This window comes from Miniopterus schreibersii, assembly GCF_964146895.1.
Source record: "Miniopterus schreibersii genome assembly, chromosome: 20".
In the NCBI taxonomy this organism is placed as follows: domain Eukaryota; kingdom Metazoa; phylum Chordata; class Mammalia; order Chiroptera; family Miniopteridae; genus Miniopterus; species Miniopterus schreibersii.
This window is the reverse complement of record NC_138122.1, coordinates 8,129,504-8,146,495: the sequence shown is the minus strand read 5'-3', so window position 1 is coordinate 8,146,495 and position 16,992 is coordinate 8,129,504. Positions and strand designations below refer to the sequence as shown.

Genomic DNA, 16,992 nt, shown 5'->3' with positions numbered 1-16,992 from the left:
TTTATAAGGCCAGTAATCCCATCGTGAGGGCCCCACCCTCAGGACCTTTTCTAATAATTACCTCCCAAAGATCGGATCTCCAAACACCATCACAGTGGGGGGGGGGGGTGGTCAGGGCTTCAACATACCTGAATTTGGGGGAAGGACACACTTTAGTCCATAGCAGCAGTACTAGGACCAGAACCCTGAATAATTGGTTTCAGTGTGTGAACCCTGAGAAAGAAGCTACCTACTAAGAGGGGCTCCTGGTGGTTAATTGTGCTCAAATTTTTTAAGAAAACAAAAACAAGCAAACAAGCAAGACAGAGCCAAACAGCCATTTCTACACTGAGGCCTCTCATTCAAACTGCATGTCGGGGAGAAGTGGGCACTGAGCTACCTGTGTCTGCACCAAGCGGCCTGCCTGCAGGGTGTCCCTGCCACCTGCCAGCCCTTATAAAGCAGGTCCCGTTTCAACCAATAGGACTGAGGCTTCCCCATCCCCTTGGAGCTGCACCCCTTCAACCAATCAGTGTCTCAACTCTGACTAATCAGCCAGGGGCCTTTTGAACCAAACTGAAAGGATCTGGAGTCCTCCTTAGCTTGGGGAGAGATCAATCAGGGACAGGGTGGGGATGGGGGTGGCATGTCTATAAGTCAGCTCCCCTCTGGCTCTGGGAACACACTTGTCCTTTCCACTGAAGACTGTGGTACCCCAGCTGGTCAGTCTGGAGCGCAGAGCGGAGTGGACCAGACCAGAGCAGACCAGAGCTGCCCTGCTGAAGCAGGCGGCTGGCCCCAGGGCCACCTGGCTCCAGCTGCCTCACAGCTGCGCTGTTTTCACAGCCCTGCTGTATCACCCTTGAGCTGTTTTACACTGAATAAAGTTTCCTTCTTCACCGAACCCCAAATTGGGGATTCCTATTGGTGTTGAATTGGTTCCAACGGCCGTCGGTGGACAAGTGACACTGCAGAAGCATGTTGAGGTCTCCCCCGTGGGGGACCCTGCAGTAGGATTTACTGAAGCCTCGTCAGTGGCATAGGAGAAGCGTGGAAATAAGGAAGGGAGCAGGCGCTATAATGGGAGCCAGCACCCTGGGGGGCAGGAGGAGATCACAGTGTATCCCACTGAACAGAGGAAGAATGCAGATGCTTCCAACAGCAAGTGCTGGAGAGCCGGCACCGCGGGCCCAGGAAGGGCCGTCGCTGGGGAATGGGGCCGAGCCTGTTTCACCGCCACCCGGAGCTGCGCCCCGGCGCGATCAGGCCGGAAAATCCAGCGCTCTCATTGCCCTCCTCCGCTCGGCGTGGCCGCTGTCACTGCCTTTTTACTGTTTCCTGAGGCCCTGCTGTCTGTCTGTCTGGGACTAGCAAGGGCTCTCCCGAGGGTGGGTCGTGAGTCACGGGCTAGCGAAAGGACACAAAGCCGCGGCGAGGGCGCGCCGGCTGCGCAACGGGCAGGGAGCGCTTTCCCGGTGCCATCCGTGGGCATCCCAGTCCCCAGGAGAAAGGAACACCCTCCTTTCCTGCAGCGCAGGGCCTGCCTGGGTTTGAGGTCACTGTGGCCCCTGCACCACGGGTCTCCGTGGGAGGCGGCGCGATCCGGCGGAGCGGCCGGGGAGGAGGGAGGCGGAGGCCCGGGAGCAGAGGTCACGGCGCGGAAACACCGGGCGCGGAGGGCGCAGCCGCGGGCCGCCGGGGGAAGGGGCGCGCCCCGAGCAGGGTCGGAGGGGCGGCGGCGCCTGTTTGCCCCGCCCCTGTTCGGGGAGGGCCTTCGGTGGCCTCCCAGGACTGGGAACATGTATCCTGGATTTTTTTTTTTTAATCCTGTTTTGAATAAACCATCTTTCAGAACCAAATAGAGGGCGGTACCCAAAGGAATCTGAAAATACCCCGCAGGGGCGGGGGCGCGGGGCGTGACCGGCGCTGCGCCGCCGGATAACCCCGGGGGTGTGGGCGGTCGCGGGGAGCTCGGACCGGGCGGGGCGCCCACCCCGCGCGCACCTCCGCGCGCAACCCCCGCGCTGCGCGCCGAGGGTCGGGGCGGGGGCGGGGCCGTCGGCGGGGGCGGGGCCTGGCGCGCGGCCGGCGAGGGCGGGAGGGCGGGCCCCGCTGTTTCCTGATTGGCCCTGGGGCGACCAAGAGGCGGGGTCTCGGGGAGGGTCTACCGGCGGGCATTGGGTGGCGGAGAAGCAGGGCGTGGCCTTATGAAGTCAGTTCCGGTTTGTGTAAAACCCCCGGGGCGGCGGCGGACGGGCTTCAGATGCTTCTGGGTCGCGGTGTGAGAGGTGCTGGCTCTCAGCGTGTGAGCGTCAGGCCGAGCGCGAGAGCGACCCGGCGAGGGATGGCGGGCACCGGGAACGCGGCGGCCGCGGCCACGGGCAGGCTCTTGGTCCTGCTGCTGCTCGGGCTCACGGCGCCCGCCGCGGCGCTGGCCGGCTACATCGAGGTGGGCAGCGGACGAGCGCCCGAGCGCAGCCTTTTCCACCCGCCTTGGAGCGCGGCCTGCGGGCGGGCGGGCTGGGGGCGAGCGCGCGGGGGGAGGCGGTGGTCGGCGCTGCGGCGGGGCCGGCGCCCCCTCCCCCGCCCTGCTTGGCGCAGTGCTTAGCGCTGGAGGTCGGGCAGCCTCGGCCGCCGCAGAGGCCAAATGAAAGGCATCGGGGCTGCGGGGGGCGGCGGACCGCCTCGGCCGCCCCAGCCCGCATCCCGCCCGCGGCCCCGCCGCTTCTGTGGGGGACCCTGCGCGGTCCAGACGCCCGCCGCGCCCTCCCCCGGGACGGCCCGAGTCTCGGCCCGCAGCTCGGGACCTCGGGGACGGTGGTGGGCTTTCCCTCCGGGAAGCGGCTTTGCATCCTTTGTTGGCGAGGTGCGGGCTCGGTTGCGGGGTGCAGCCGCCCGGCGCGCCCCGTGGAAGTGCCGAGGGGCCGGGCGAGCGCGCTCCTGCCCCCGCTCCGGGCGGTCGCCGCGCCGGCCCCGGCCCGAGGGGAGCTGTGCGGCGGGGCTGTCGGCCCGCGTCCGCTACAGAGGAAAGCCCCTCTCTGGGCGCCGCGTCGCTCCCCGTTAAGAGTGGGTCCCCGCGAGTAGGGAAGGTGGAAAACTCTCTTTTGTCATCCCCCCTGTTATGGGGTCGGGATGCGGGTCGTTCTGCGTTGACGCCCGCGAGCGTTTCGTGCTGCGCGGCGGCGCGGCCTGGACTCGGGGCGACCGGCTGCGGTGGGGCGCGGGGTCGGGGGCCTGCGGCGCGTTGGACGCGGCTCCGCGGAAACCCGCGGGGCGCGGGGACCCGGCTGTGTTCTCACCCGCCTCCTGAAACGCGCTCGGCTGTGGGCCCCGACGCGCGTTTCTGGTGGGGTCGTTTATATGCCTCTTCCCCGCTCACTATTTCATAAAAAAGTACAGTTGCTTTCAGCGTATTTAGCTGATGTCATGACCTAGGCATCGAGGGAACTTTCTAACCGAAACCGCAGGTGTTTTGCTATTTCCACGGGTGTAATAAATCTAATCAGGAACAAACTTTTTTCAGATGGAATGGTTTACAACGTTTGTGTTTGTTCTTCTTAAAGCTTTTAGGGGAAAAAATGATTCTTTAGGGGGGAAAAGGGGAGTTAAGTTTTAAGTAGAAATAGTTTCTGTAAATGTGCTTTTGGAAGACGGTTCTTGTCGCTTCCACGCAGTGGATGGTGAGGTGTGTGCCCGGTCCCCGAGGCGCTGCCGCCTGGAGGCGAGTCCGCGCAGGGGCCCGCAGGGGGAAGGAGCGTGTGTGGCGTGAGGAATTCGGGGCTCACGGAAGCCACTGTCCCCGCTCCGGCCTCGCCTCCCGGGGCTGAGCCGCGGGGGCGCGGGGTGAGTTCAGGGAGGGAGTCCCGGTTGTAAGGGGCGCCCGCCTTCCAGCCGAAGCAGGGTGCTAACGCTGCTGCGCCGGCGGAGAGGGGACCCCTGGCAGTCCCAGAGCCTGCTGGGGTTCAGGTTTGGTTGTCACCCACGGTCTTGTTCAGTGGGAAAGCCTGGTAGGCATTAGACGTTTCCCTGAACCGCTTTCTGAATGCTGTTTTATGGCAGCTCCTGTTCTCCAGAACTATATTTTGCCCACACTAAACTATTTTCCAGATGTGTTTTTTTTTTTTTCTTTTGTCAAGCAGGCAGAATTTTACTCATATGTGTATATTTTGATTTATGTGTTGTCAGGCCAAGGATTGCCTAAGCCTTGATGTAGATGAGAATGGCCTAGACGTGGATGTCGTTGGGAAGGTCCTTATTGAGATTAGCCAAAGGGATTGCAGCCAAATCCCCGATCAGGTTGCTTGGCACAGAATTATTAATTGGAGAATCTTTAGTGTTGGTTGGTGTTGACTGAATGAATCTCTTACACCTGTTTAAAAAGAAAAAAACACTTCTGTCCTCGGGGTCACTTCCTCTTTTAAATCCCGGACAAATTCTGTTGTGTGCAAGCTCCCATTTGGGGTTCTCAAATGGTGCTTGTGCTGGAACTCTGCACGGTGTGAGGTGGACATTGAGGCTTAGAGAGCCAGAACTTGAATTCTTTCTGCCACATTTAAAAAGTAAGTGGGCCATTTGATAGCCAATTTTCAGGAAAGTCAAACTCAAAGTATGACACCTGCAGCAGAAGGTGAAGAGGGCTTTGTGTTGGTATATTTCTGAGTGGTGGTATAGCAAATATCTGATTGTGACTTGGAGATAGGAGTATCAGTCCTTATTTTATCATAACTGTGTTAAAAATCTTTTGATTTCCTCCTTTCACAGGGAATTTGTTTCGTGACCTAAACCTGTCTGCCCTGTAGTGTAGCCACATGTGGCTCCTCAGCTTGCAGTTGGGCACAGTGTGATTGAGGAATGAAATTTCCACTGTATTTCATTTGAATTTATTTACTTTTACATTTAAAGACTGATACTCAAACCAGTGATTGGAAAACTTTTAACTATGTTTGAAACAGCTTGGTTATGTGGATCTACTTCTTAAACTGTACATTTTATGAAATATAAATGCAGATCAGACATTTCCTATGAAAACTTAGCATCTGCCTGGAGATGCACTGTAATTGTAAAATGTACACCAGATTTTGAAGACTTAGTATGAAAATAAAATATTTCATTGATTTTTACATTGATTACATTGAAATGATAATATTTTAGACATTGGCAAAGTAAAATATATTAAAATTAGTTTCACTGTTTCTTTTAATTTTTAATGTGGCTGCCAGAAAATACTACATCTGGGCCTCACATATTTCTACCAGATTGCTAATTTAATGTCTTGGTTGAGGTTGGTCCTACATGTGTTTTTATTAGCACAATTTAAAATATATTGCTATTTTTCCCTCCAATAAACTCTTGCTTGAAGTTGGTCCAGTGTGATCTTGTGTTTTCATAGGAAAATTTTGAACGTTATTTTTTCTCTGTTGTTTTTCCCCTATTACATTTATTTAGAAGTAATTTCAAGCTTACATAGAATTGCACAAACAACTCTCACACCCTTCACCCACATTCACCAGTTAACATTTTCCCTACTTAGCATTGGCTTTATCATTCATTCTGTTTGCATTTTTTTGCTGAACTATTTGAGATTAAATTGTGTATAACAAGCCCCTTTACCTCTGAAAACTACAATGCATATTTCCTAGGAACCAAGGACATTGTCTTACATAACCTTAGAACAGTTATCAACTTAATGAAATTTAACGTTGATACAATGCTTTAATCAAATCAAATGCTGTCTGTATTCCAGTTTGTCACTTGACCCAATAATATTTTTATAGCATTTGAAAACATGGTTATTTTTAAAGCTAAAGAGTGTTAGAATTCTTAGCAGTAGTATGTGAGGGTTATTAACTTTTTCCAAATACAAAAATCAGATTTTTAAACTTATCTGATATTGTTGACTTTGGACAATCGAAACTTTAAAACCTTTTCAAGATTCTTATATTATTTATCCTTCCTGAATTCTCAGGCTTTTGCGTTTTCCTCTTAAGATAACAGAATAAATATTATATAGGTAGTGCTGTTCACTGTAAAAATAAATACGTGTAAACATAAGCAATGAAAAATAATCTGAAATCCTGTTAGGGAAACCTCATGGTAAACATTTTGGTGGTGCATGTCCTGCTGGATGTGCCAGGTACATACATTTTATATGAGTGGCATATAGTGCATATTGAAGCTGCTACCTAACAGCTATTGTTTTGAATTGCCCTAAAATGAACAGTTGACAGATAGAAAGTGTGATAAAAAGTAGGGAATAAACATTTGTGCTGTTATGGCAGTCTCTATGAAGGGAGCACCTTGAGAGAATTTGAAATGTCCCACAATCCATAATTCATGAGCTTTTATTTGTTTGTTTATTTTTGTTGTTAATCCTCATTTGAGGATATTTTTTCCATTGATTTTTAGAGAGTGGAAGGGAGAGGGGAGCGAGAGGGACTGACGGACACTGATTGGTTGCCTCCTGCAGCTCCCTGACCATGGCCTGGAACCAACCTGCAACCCTTTGGTGAGCCACACTGGCTAGGGCTGTTTTTAAAAAATGAGAAAAACTAGATTACCGCTTACATATATTCAACGTAGTGTACCTGAGATGGAAGTCGAACCATGGAGGCGCATTCAAAGAGAAATGATTTCCAGTCCTCTGTATCAAGTATAATTAATAATTAATTTTGCTAAGAGAAGTTTTCTTACATAAGTACCATGAAGTCTTTTTGAATGAAATCTTTTTAAACATAACTGTTACCTATTTTTAAAATAGGAGTTTTCATTTGTTATCCACACTGCCAGTGTTAGATGTTAAACAGTACAGCAGTAAAAAGAAACAATGCACAGTGCTTCTTACTCTACTAAAGACACTTGCCTGTGGTTTCTGGGCCCCACCCCCAGGGATTCTCACTGAGTGCATTTGGGATTCTCATTTTCAGATGCTTCCTAGGTGATTCTTCTGTGCAAGTAGAGAAACAAAACAAAACTCCAGCAAGCAGTGCATTTGGGTGCACTGTCTTCTGTAAGGTCCTGGACAGTCTGGTGAAGTAGGTATTCTCTCCACCTAAAAAGGGAGCCAGTAGAGGGCAGGGGTTATGGTCCTGCACCCGGCCAGGGTATGAATCTGTTTGTCCTATTCTCAGTCTGTTGCTCGCTCTTTCCTCTACATCAGGATGTTTCATAATGTTTCCCTTTTGGTTTGCAGATTTCTTTTTATGCATGTCTACCTTTCTTTCCCAGTACCAAAAAACCTGATAGGAGTATTTCCTTTGACAGAAACTAATTTCATAGAAACCGCTATGTATCATGAATCAATATATACCAAACTTTTAACAGTGGTTATCTTTGAAAGATGTAATTACAGGGGACCTTGTGTTTTATAGTTTCTATGACTTTTAAAAAAACTTTTAAGGCCCGTTTTTCACTTTTTAAATCCTTACCACCTGAGGATATGTTTATTGATTTGAGAGTGAGAAACATTGGTTGCCTCCCAATATGCACCCCAACCCAGGATTGAACCCAAAACCTAGGTATGTGCTGTGACTGGGAATCGAACCTGCAACCATTTTAGTCCCTGGGACAATGGTCCAACCAACTGAGCCACCCAGCTGGGGCAAACTTTTAATGCTTTTTAACATTATACAGGTTCTTTTTTAAAAATAATAAGCTTGTTTCATCTTTGTATTCTGCAAAAAATTTTAAGAAAATATGACCCCCCTCTGGGGAGTCTTATAAAACTCTCTGTATGGGGGTTATTTGGAAGAAAAAATGTTATGGGTACCAGATTTACAATCACTGGCTTAAGTGATAGACAAAACATTGGGAAGGTGCTTCAGTAACCAATATGACTGAGATAAGATTGTGGTCTAGAGAAAAGATAATCGGCATTTGGAGTAGGGCGCCCGTAGGGTTGGATAGTTGAGAGCTCAGCACAACCTTTCCTTTCTGCCTTCTCAGCCTAAAGCCCCGGTTGCAATGTGGCTTTAGTTCCAGAGGACATGCTCTGATGTGCTAGCGTTCAGGGTAAGAAGAGACTGTCTCTTCTTGTATGTCTCTTTTTAAGAGTGACGAAACTTTTCTCAAAAAAACCTGCAAAAAAGTTTATTGGACATAATTGTACCAGATGCTTCTAGCCAAACCAGAGGTTCGGAATGGGGCCTCTGTGATCAACTTAGACTTCAGGTCGGTTCTGTTGGAAAAAGGCTATGGATGTTGGGTAGATAACAACCCAGTGCCTACTACATGGGCATTCTCCATTTGGGAGGTTATATAGCTGGCTAGCTGGAAAGAAAAAGACGTAATTTATTCTTACCAGAAGTATCTGTGAATTAAAAGTTTGCTGGGGAAAATGAGACATTGGCGGGAGCTCTCAGCGCAGTTACTAGGATCTTGGCACTTCATTTTGAGGGATATTACCATCTGGAATAAAATCGCTGGGATGGCGAAGTTATGATAAATTAGACATGAAACATGGGTGAACTCTAAGGGAGATATTTAGCCTCGAGAAGAAGAAAATAGGGAATTTAGTGGTGGTGGTAAAGAACGTAAGTATTTTTGATATTTTATACTTTGTTTCTGGAAGGCTAATGGATGACTTGCTTAGGCTGAAGCAGAATTTTTACCTGGAGAAGTGAGCCGATAAAAGAGTGTAGGACCTTTTATTTTACTCCCTTTAATTATGAATATTTCCAACATAATGTAGTAAATATATAAAAGATACTCATATATTTACCACCCCATTTTGTTAAATTTTAACACTTACATATTTGCCTTAGCCTTTCTTTTTGAAAGAACTAAAATGTTATAGATACAGAAATAAAGCTTTACGATAGAAAGGCATTTAAACTTTTCCAAATCCCATTAACCTTCCTTTCCAGAGGTAACCCTCATCTTGAGTTGGGAATTGAGCATTCCCATTCAAGTTTGCATGCTGAGAAAGACCCCTGCCATCTCTGTGGATTCCAAAGAAACTTGCTCTGGCTCTTAGAGTTATAACAAATACTAGTTTATTAGTGTACTGTTCATTGTTTGACAGTGTTTTGTGATGATTTTGGAAGATAAGATGGCTGAGGTACTTGAAGTAAAGGTCGTGCCATACTCCTGAATGCTGCAAGCATACAGAGCACTATTTCTAGCCTTTGCCACCCGACATTAGAATCCCCTGGGTATTTTTGAGTTTTTAAGATTTAAAAGTACACAAAAGAATAAAATTTATGGCTCAGTGTGTTTTCATAAAACAGGTATTTGTGCAAATACCTCCAAGGTCAAGAAATAGAACAGGCCCCCCTTCTGTTCCCCAGGAACGGTTACCCCTGACTTTTATTGTGTGTAATTACTTCTTGCTTTTCTTAGAGTTTTACTGCCTAAGCATTCATTCCTTAACTCTGTATTTTAGTTTTTCCTGTTCTCCAGTTTTATGTAAATAAAATCCTCCAGTATGTAGTATTCTCAAGTGTCTGGCCTCTTTCACTAAACGTGTTTTTGAGAGTCTGTATTGTTGAGTATAGCTGTGGTTCATTTGCTCCACTGCTGTATAGTACTCCATTGTGTATGAAGAAACCACAATTTGTTCTGGTGTTGATGGACATTTGGGATGTTTCCAGTTTGAGGGTATTGAGATAATGCTGTTCTCTCTGTGGCTTGCCTTCTCACTCTCTCAGTGATGTCTTTTGAAGAAGTTCTTGATTTTAATGTCTAATTTGCCAGTTTGTTTTCTTTTCAAATTGTTTTTTTAAAGTTATTAAAAATTACAGTAGGCGAATTTTATATCCTATTTGAGAAGTCTTTTCCTACTCTGAGGATATACAGTTATTCTCATGTGTTGTAGATTAGAAGCCTTTTGTTTTTTGCCTGTTGTATTTGGAGCTACAGTTTACCTGGAACTGATTCTTGTTTAGTTATGAAGCATTAGTCTTTTTATGTTTCTTGTGCGTATGGATATCTAGCACATACCATATGGCTACCCAGCTTGCACCATTTATTGTCAAGGTCATTCTTTCCCTTCTGTTTCCCATGACACCCTTGTTGTTAATATCTCTGTATCTCTGTTTCTGGACTGTCCTAATCCATTGGTTTCTTGTCTACTCTGGTAACAAGTTTACACTATCTTAATGACTGTTCTTTATAATAAGGTTTTATACCTTCTACAGCAAGCCCTTGGTTATCTTCAGTAGTGTCTCGACAATTCCTTAACCCCTGTCTTTCCATATACATTTGCCACATTTAACCCAAAGCAACAGCCTGTTTAAGTTTTGATAGGGATCGCATTGAGTCTGTAGTTCAATTGGGGGAAGTTGACATTTTTCTAATATTAAGTCTTCCAGTTAAAAAACATGGCCTGTACCATTATTTACGACTTCTCTAATCACCTTCTGGTGTTAGATTCATTCATACTTAATGTTGTAAAATGGCACCTTTAAAATTTTTTTTGTTTTTGTTTTGTTGTGGCTGTAGAAATGCAGTTGATATTTTCACCTTCATCTTGTATCCAGGAGGTTTGCTAAAATTGTGTACTAATTTTAATAATTTATCTGTAATTTTGAAATTTTCTGAATATATTTTGTGAATTGTGACCATTTTATTTCTTTCTTTCCAATCCTTGTAGCTTTTCTTTCTTTTTCTTGCTTTACTGCACTGGCTGGGACTGTAGTAAAATGTTTTAAGAGAAGTGGTATTAGCTAGTGTCTGTGTCTAGCTCCTGATCTCAGGGAAACTATATTGGCTAAAGGTTTGTTAATTTAGAATTTTAAAGAGCCAGCTGTTTTACTGATCTTTTCTATTTTGTTTATTTTTGCTCTGATCTCAACTATTTCCTTTTTTTTGTCTACTTTGTGTTTTGTTTGTTCTTTCTCTATTTTAGCTGTAGAGTTAGATTGCTTATTTGGCATTCTTCTTGTTTCTTGGAGTAGACTTGTATAGTCTGCTTCTTAGAAATGCTTTTTTGCTGCGTCCCATGAATTTTGAGAAGTTGTGGTTTCATTTTCATTTGTTTCAAGGTAGGTTTTTATTTCCTTTTTGACCCATTAACTGTTTAGTAGCATGTGGTTTGGTCTCCATGTATTTGTTTTTTTCAGGTTTCTTCTTTTAGTTGATTTCTAGTTTCATGCCATTGTGGTCGGAAAAGATGCTTGACATGATTTCAATCTTAAATTATTGAGGCTTGTTTTATGCCTTATATGTGATCTATCCTGGAGAATGTTTCATGTGTACTTGAAGAAAATATGTATTTCTGCGGTTTTTTGACAAAATGGTCTAAAAGTGTCTATTGGCTTGGGCTGGTCTAATGAAACATTTACGGCCATTATTTTCTTAATAATTTTCCATCTAGATGATCTATCCATGGATGTGCATGAGGTATTAAAATCTCCTACTATCATTGTAGTACTGTGGATTTCTCCCATTAAGGCTATTGATAATTGCTTTACATATTCAGGTGCGTCTATGTTGGGTGTGTAGATATTTATGATTGTTATATCTTCTTGCATGGACCGCTTTGTTATTATGGAATGTCTCTGTCCTTCTTTACATTTCTTTGTTTTAAAGTCTGTTTTGTCTGATACGTCTTTTCTATTTGCATGGATTATCTTTTCCCATCCCTTCACTTTCAGTTTGTTAGGTGTCTTTCTATTTGAAGTGAGTCTCTTGTAAGCAGAATATAAATAGGTCATGTTCTTAAGTCCATTCAGCCACCCTATGTCTCTATTGGAGCTATTTAATCCATTTACTTTTAAAGTAATTATTGATAAATGTCTACTTACTGCCATTTTGTTAATTGTCTAGGTCATTTTTATAGTTGTCCTCTGTTCCTTTCTTCTCTTGATTTCTTCCCTTGTGGTTTGGTTTTCTTTGATTTTTTTGGGGGGGGTTCTTCTCTTTGTACATTGTTAGGTTTTGGGTTTGTGGTGTGTATATTGTTCTATATCCATATCAGTCTGTTTTAAGATGATAGGTGTTGATGTTTGAATGTATTCTGTAAGGACTACATTTTTGCTCCCCACTCCATGCTTTATGTTTTAGATGTCATTTTAGATCTTTTTGTGTTGTGTATCTCCTGTTGTAGTTTGAATTGAGTTTGATACTTTGTTCTTTCAACCTTCATGGTAGTTTTTTAAATGCCTCATTTGCTGTATTTATTAAGTATTTGTCTTTACCTGTGAGATTTCTTTTTCATATTTTCTTATGGTTATCGCCTTTTTTTCCTACTTAAAGAAGAGCCTTTAACATTTCTTGTAAATCTTGTTTAAAAGTGATGAAATCCTTTAGTTTTTGCTTATGTGGGAAACTATCTCTCCTCAATTCTGAATGGTAACTTGCTGGGTTAATTATTGTAGATTGTACGTTCCTTTATTTCAGTACTTTAAAGATGTTCTGACCTGTAAAGTTGCTGCTGAGAAATCAGCTGATAGCCTTATGGGGTTTCTTTTTTTCGTAACTCAGTGTTTCTCTTGCCTCTTTCAAGATTGTCTCTTTTATCTTCAACTATTGTCATTTTAAATGCAGTATGTCTTGTGTGGGTATCTTTGGATTCAACTTGTTTGGAACTCTGTGCTTCCTGGATTTCAGGTTTTTTTCTTTCCTAGGTTAGGAAAGTTTTCAGCCATTATTTATTTAAATAAAATTTCTGTTTCTCTCTTCTCCTGGGATCTTTATAATGCAAATATTTAAGTGCTTGATGTTATCCCAGATGTTCCTTAAACTATCCTCAATTTTTAAAATTCTTTTTTCTTTTTGCTGTTCTTATTGGTTGATTTCCATTAGTACGTCTTCCAGGTCACTATTCCATTCTTCTGTATTAGCTCATCTGATGTTGATTCCTTCTAATGTGTTTTTCATATCAATTATTATATTCTTCAGGTCTGTTTAGTTTTATTTATTTATTTATTTTTAGGTTACTTAGTTTTTTATTATACTTCCTAACTCTTAGTTGAAGTTCTGAGTTCCTGTATTCCACTGCCTAGTATCATGAGCATTCTTATGACCATTTCTATGAATTCTTTATTAAGCAAATTATTTATCTCCATTTCTTTACGGTTTTATTCTGGGGATTTTTCTTGTTTCTTTATTTGGGAGAGATTCTTCTATTTTTTCATTTTGTTTGACTGCCTATTTTGTTATACGAATTAGACAAAATAGCTATTCTCCAAATCTTGAAAAAGTAGCCTTATGTAGGCTCTGTGTGCCAAGTAGTTTCAGCAGGCCAGGAGGAGCTGGCCTAAGGTGTCAGGGCCACTGGCCTACTGAGCAGGAGCAGCTCTGGCTGGGGCGGTCAGGTGTAATAATGCCCTCTTTATCCTACTTGCTCTGTTGGACCTGAAATGGGCTTGGGCCATGTGTACTGCAGTGACTCGCAGGCAGGCCAGAGCACCTTGACACAGCCTCCACTCACCTCATGGAGGTGAAGGTGGATGAAAATCACCCTTAACCCTGGCATGTTCCCACATCTCCGGAGAGCTCCTGCGGCTCCTCCACTTTCTCTGTACAGTCCCTCTCTTGTACAGAAAGGGATCTTGTGTAGAAGTGACCTCTGTGTAGGTGTTTTGTGCCTGATAGTTTTGGGAAGCCAGTTTTGGGAAGCCTGCAGCACTGTTTTCCAGGCTGGGGTGGCTCCCAGCAGGGAGCCCAGGACCCTGTTGTTCCTGCTTGTTTCCTTTGTTTGGAGCCAAAAGGCTCCAGGTAGTGTAGCTGGGAATGCCCTGCATTTGATCTTGCAGGTAGATCAGAGCACCCAAGTAGAGCCTCTGCCAACCCTAAGTGGAGGGGACATAAACAGTGGCGCCAGAGCCACAAGCAGCTCCCATAGTTTACCTCCTTCTCTAGTCGATCTCTTTCTCTTATTTGTTGTTCAGAAGCTGTTCATTCAGCCTTCAGTTTGTCTCGGGAGTAATTGCTCCCTATATTCATATATATTTGAGTTTGCTCAGGGGAAGGGACGAGCAGCATCTGCCTGTGCGCCACCATCTTGGACCTCCTAATAGTCTTTTAAAATAATCAGCTTTGGGTTTTGTCGATCCTTCCTATTGTATGTTTATTTTACATTTTATTACTTTCTGTACATTATTTCCTTCTTTCTACTATTCATGGGATTAATTGTTCTTTAACAATTTGAGATGACTGCTGAATTAAATTTTTTTCAGCCTTCTTTTCTGATATATTTATGCAAAGCTAAAAATTTTATTCTGAATGGGCCTTGAGCTGCAGTTCACAAGTTTTTCAAGCCTTCTATTAATTAATTTTAAAAATTGAGTTATAATTGACATAGAACATTTTGCAAATTTAAGGTGTACAGTGTGTCAACATAAGAAAAGTCCAAACCAGTAAGAATTTTAATGAGTTTATTTGAGCCAAACTGACAATTGCCGAGAAGCAAAATTTCAATGGGTTGAGAAAATGCTCTAGAGAATGGCAGTTTTGCACCGTATTTTATGCATTACAATCAAAGGGGGAGGCATAAGGAGGGTTGCATGAAATTCGTTGGTGATAGATGAGGGAGGCGGGAGAAAGCAAAGTGGGGAAATTGCTGGGATCGAGAAAGAGTAAAAGGAAGAGACAGATACTTGTTTTACATAGGTGGTTACAGGGCAGTGAACAGTGGACGTTTATAGCACAGAGAGACGGTCTGTGGGGAACAAGATAGCGGTGAGGGGTCCTGTGGTCTATGCTCTGCTGGGAGACTGTGCGGAGGGGCCTGAAGACTCAGACGTCCCAAAGGTATGTTATCTTTATCTTTGATGCAAAGAGATAAAGATTGACCTTTGTCAAGGAAGATACTGGCCTAACCCGGCAGGACTCACTTTCAGTTAAGAATTTTTTTTACTAAAAACTTTTAATGATGACAATTACTGCAGGTGTCCCCCGCCCCCCCCCCACCCTTTGCCCACCTCCACTCACCCTTGCCTCTCCCTCCCTTGACCTTCACCAAACTATTGTCCATGTCCATGGGGTATGCAGGTGTGTTTTTTAGCTAATCCCTGCACCTTCTTTATCCAGTCCCCCCCACACCCCTTTCTCAGGAACTAGCCCCTCTGTTCCATGTATCCATGCTTCGGTTCCATTTTGTTCCTCAGTTTGTTTTGTTCCTTAGATTCCACATATGAGTGAGATCATGTGGTACTTGTCTTCCTTGGACTGGCTTATTTCACTTAGCGTAATGCTCTCCAAGTCCATCCATGCTGTTGCAAAGGGTAAAGGTTCCTCTTTTTTTACAGCTGTGTAGTATTCCATTGTGTAAATGTACCATAGCTTTTATATTTTTAAAATATTTTTAATGACTTTTACAGAGAGGAAAGGGGAGGGAGAGTGAGAACACATTGGTCATCCATCTCCTGCATGTCCCCCACCAGGGGCTGAGCCCACAACCCGGGCTTGTGTCCTGGCTGGAAATGGAACCAGCGACCTCTGATGCACGGATGACACCCCCCAACTGAGCCACATCAGCCAGGGCCTTAAAGACTTTTTAAATCTCCTCCCTCTCCCCTCTAAGTTATAGAGAAAGGTGTGTTAAAAATCTCCCACTGTGGTTTTGGATAAAAAAAATTTTTTTCCTTGTAGTTCTGACAATTTTTCCTTTGCCTTTTTTGTGGCTGTGTTTTTCGGTGTGTGCAAATTTAAAATTCCAGTTTCTCCACACCCCCACCAACACTTGTTTTAAATTTTTTATAATAGCCCTCCTAATGTGGGTGTAAAGTGGTATCTTATTGTGGTTTTGATTTGCATTTACCTCATGAGTAATGATGTTGAGCATCTTTTCACGTCGTTTATTTATATGTCTTTGGAGAAATGTCTAGTCAAGTGTTTTTGAGTTGGGTTTTTGTGGTGGTGGTGGTGGTTGAGTTGTAGGAGTTCTTTACATATTTTGGATATCAATCTCATTAGATATGTGGTTTGCAAGTATTTTCACCCATTCTGTAGGTTGTCTTCACTCCCTTGATAGTGTCCTTTGATCCACAAAGGTTTTTAATTTTGATAAGTCCAGTTTAGCTTTTTTTTTTCTTTTCTTTTGACTGTGCTTTTGGCATCATATCTAAGGTATTGCCAGCTCAGATGTTGTGAAGGTTTTGTTTGTTTTTTTCCTAAGAATGTTATCTTTATAGCTCTTATATTTAGATCTTTGATCCATTTTTAGAGCCCATGGTCATTCTTTTGCAGGTGACTCCAGTTTTCCCAACAGTATTTGTGTTGAAGGGCCTGCCTTTTCCACATTGAATGGTCGTGGCACCCTTATCAAAAATTGTTTGACTATAGGTGCAAGAGTTTATTTCTGAGCTCTCTATTCTATATGTCTGTTTTGTGTTTGTTTTGTTTTTTTCTTAAATGCTCTTAAATCTTTTCTTAAATAATCTTTTCGATTATTATAGTTTTATAGTAAGTTTTGAAATCAGGAAGTGTAAATCTTTCAACGTTGTTCTTTTTCAAGATTGTAAGATTCCATGTGAACTTCAGGATGGGGTGGTTTTTGTTTTTTTTAATATGTCTTTATTAATTTCCGAGAGAGGAAGGGGGAGGGAGAGAGAGAGATAGAAACAGCAATGATGAGAGAGTCACTGATCGGCTGCCTCCTGCACGCCCCCGACTGGGGATCGAGCCCACAACCCGGGCATGTGCGCTGACGGGGAATCGAACCGTGATCTCCTGGATTATAGGTCGGTGCTCAACCACTGAGCCACACTGGCTGGGCAGGAGGGTTTTTTTAAATTTCCACAAAAGATACTGTTGGGATTTATATGGGGATTGCAATGAATTAGCAGATTGCTTTGAATAGTGTCATAACAATCATAAGCCTTCTAATCCTCAAATGCATTGGCTTCTAAAGTAAATTATTGTAATCAGATTTCTTATATGACAGAATATGGTTAATTTTAGTTTATACTGTGACACCTGGATATTAGGTATTTGATGAATTATATGCTTTTTAAATTAACTGCAGCCCCTCCTAACTGTGACGCGTGGTGTAACCTAGGCAGGCTGAAGACTGAATGGGATGGGACTTGTGTTTTATTTGGCTCTCACCATGGTATTCATGGCCTTCAGTGT

General features: G+C 44.0%; 1 protein-coding gene across 4 annotated transcripts in view; it reads left to right on the top strand.

Moving 5' to 3' along the window:
• Window positions 1–2,223: 2,223 nt before the first annotated feature.
• Window positions 2,224–16,992, top strand: part of APLP2 (amyloid beta precursor like protein 2) — a 65,543-nt gene continuing 50,774 nt past the window's right edge. For 3 of the 4 annotated variants that reach the window (XM_081123380.1, XM_081123379.1, XM_081123378.1), the window contains exon 1: window positions 2,225–2,428. In XM_081123380.1, coding sequence (XP_080979506.1) covers window positions 2,243–2,428 — 186 coding nt within the window. In that variant the 5' untranslated portion in view covers window positions 2,225–2,242. Of the gene's footprint in view, window positions 2,429–16,992 lie in introns of all 4 variants that reach the window. The other variant, XM_081123381.1, reaches the window with a different exon arrangement.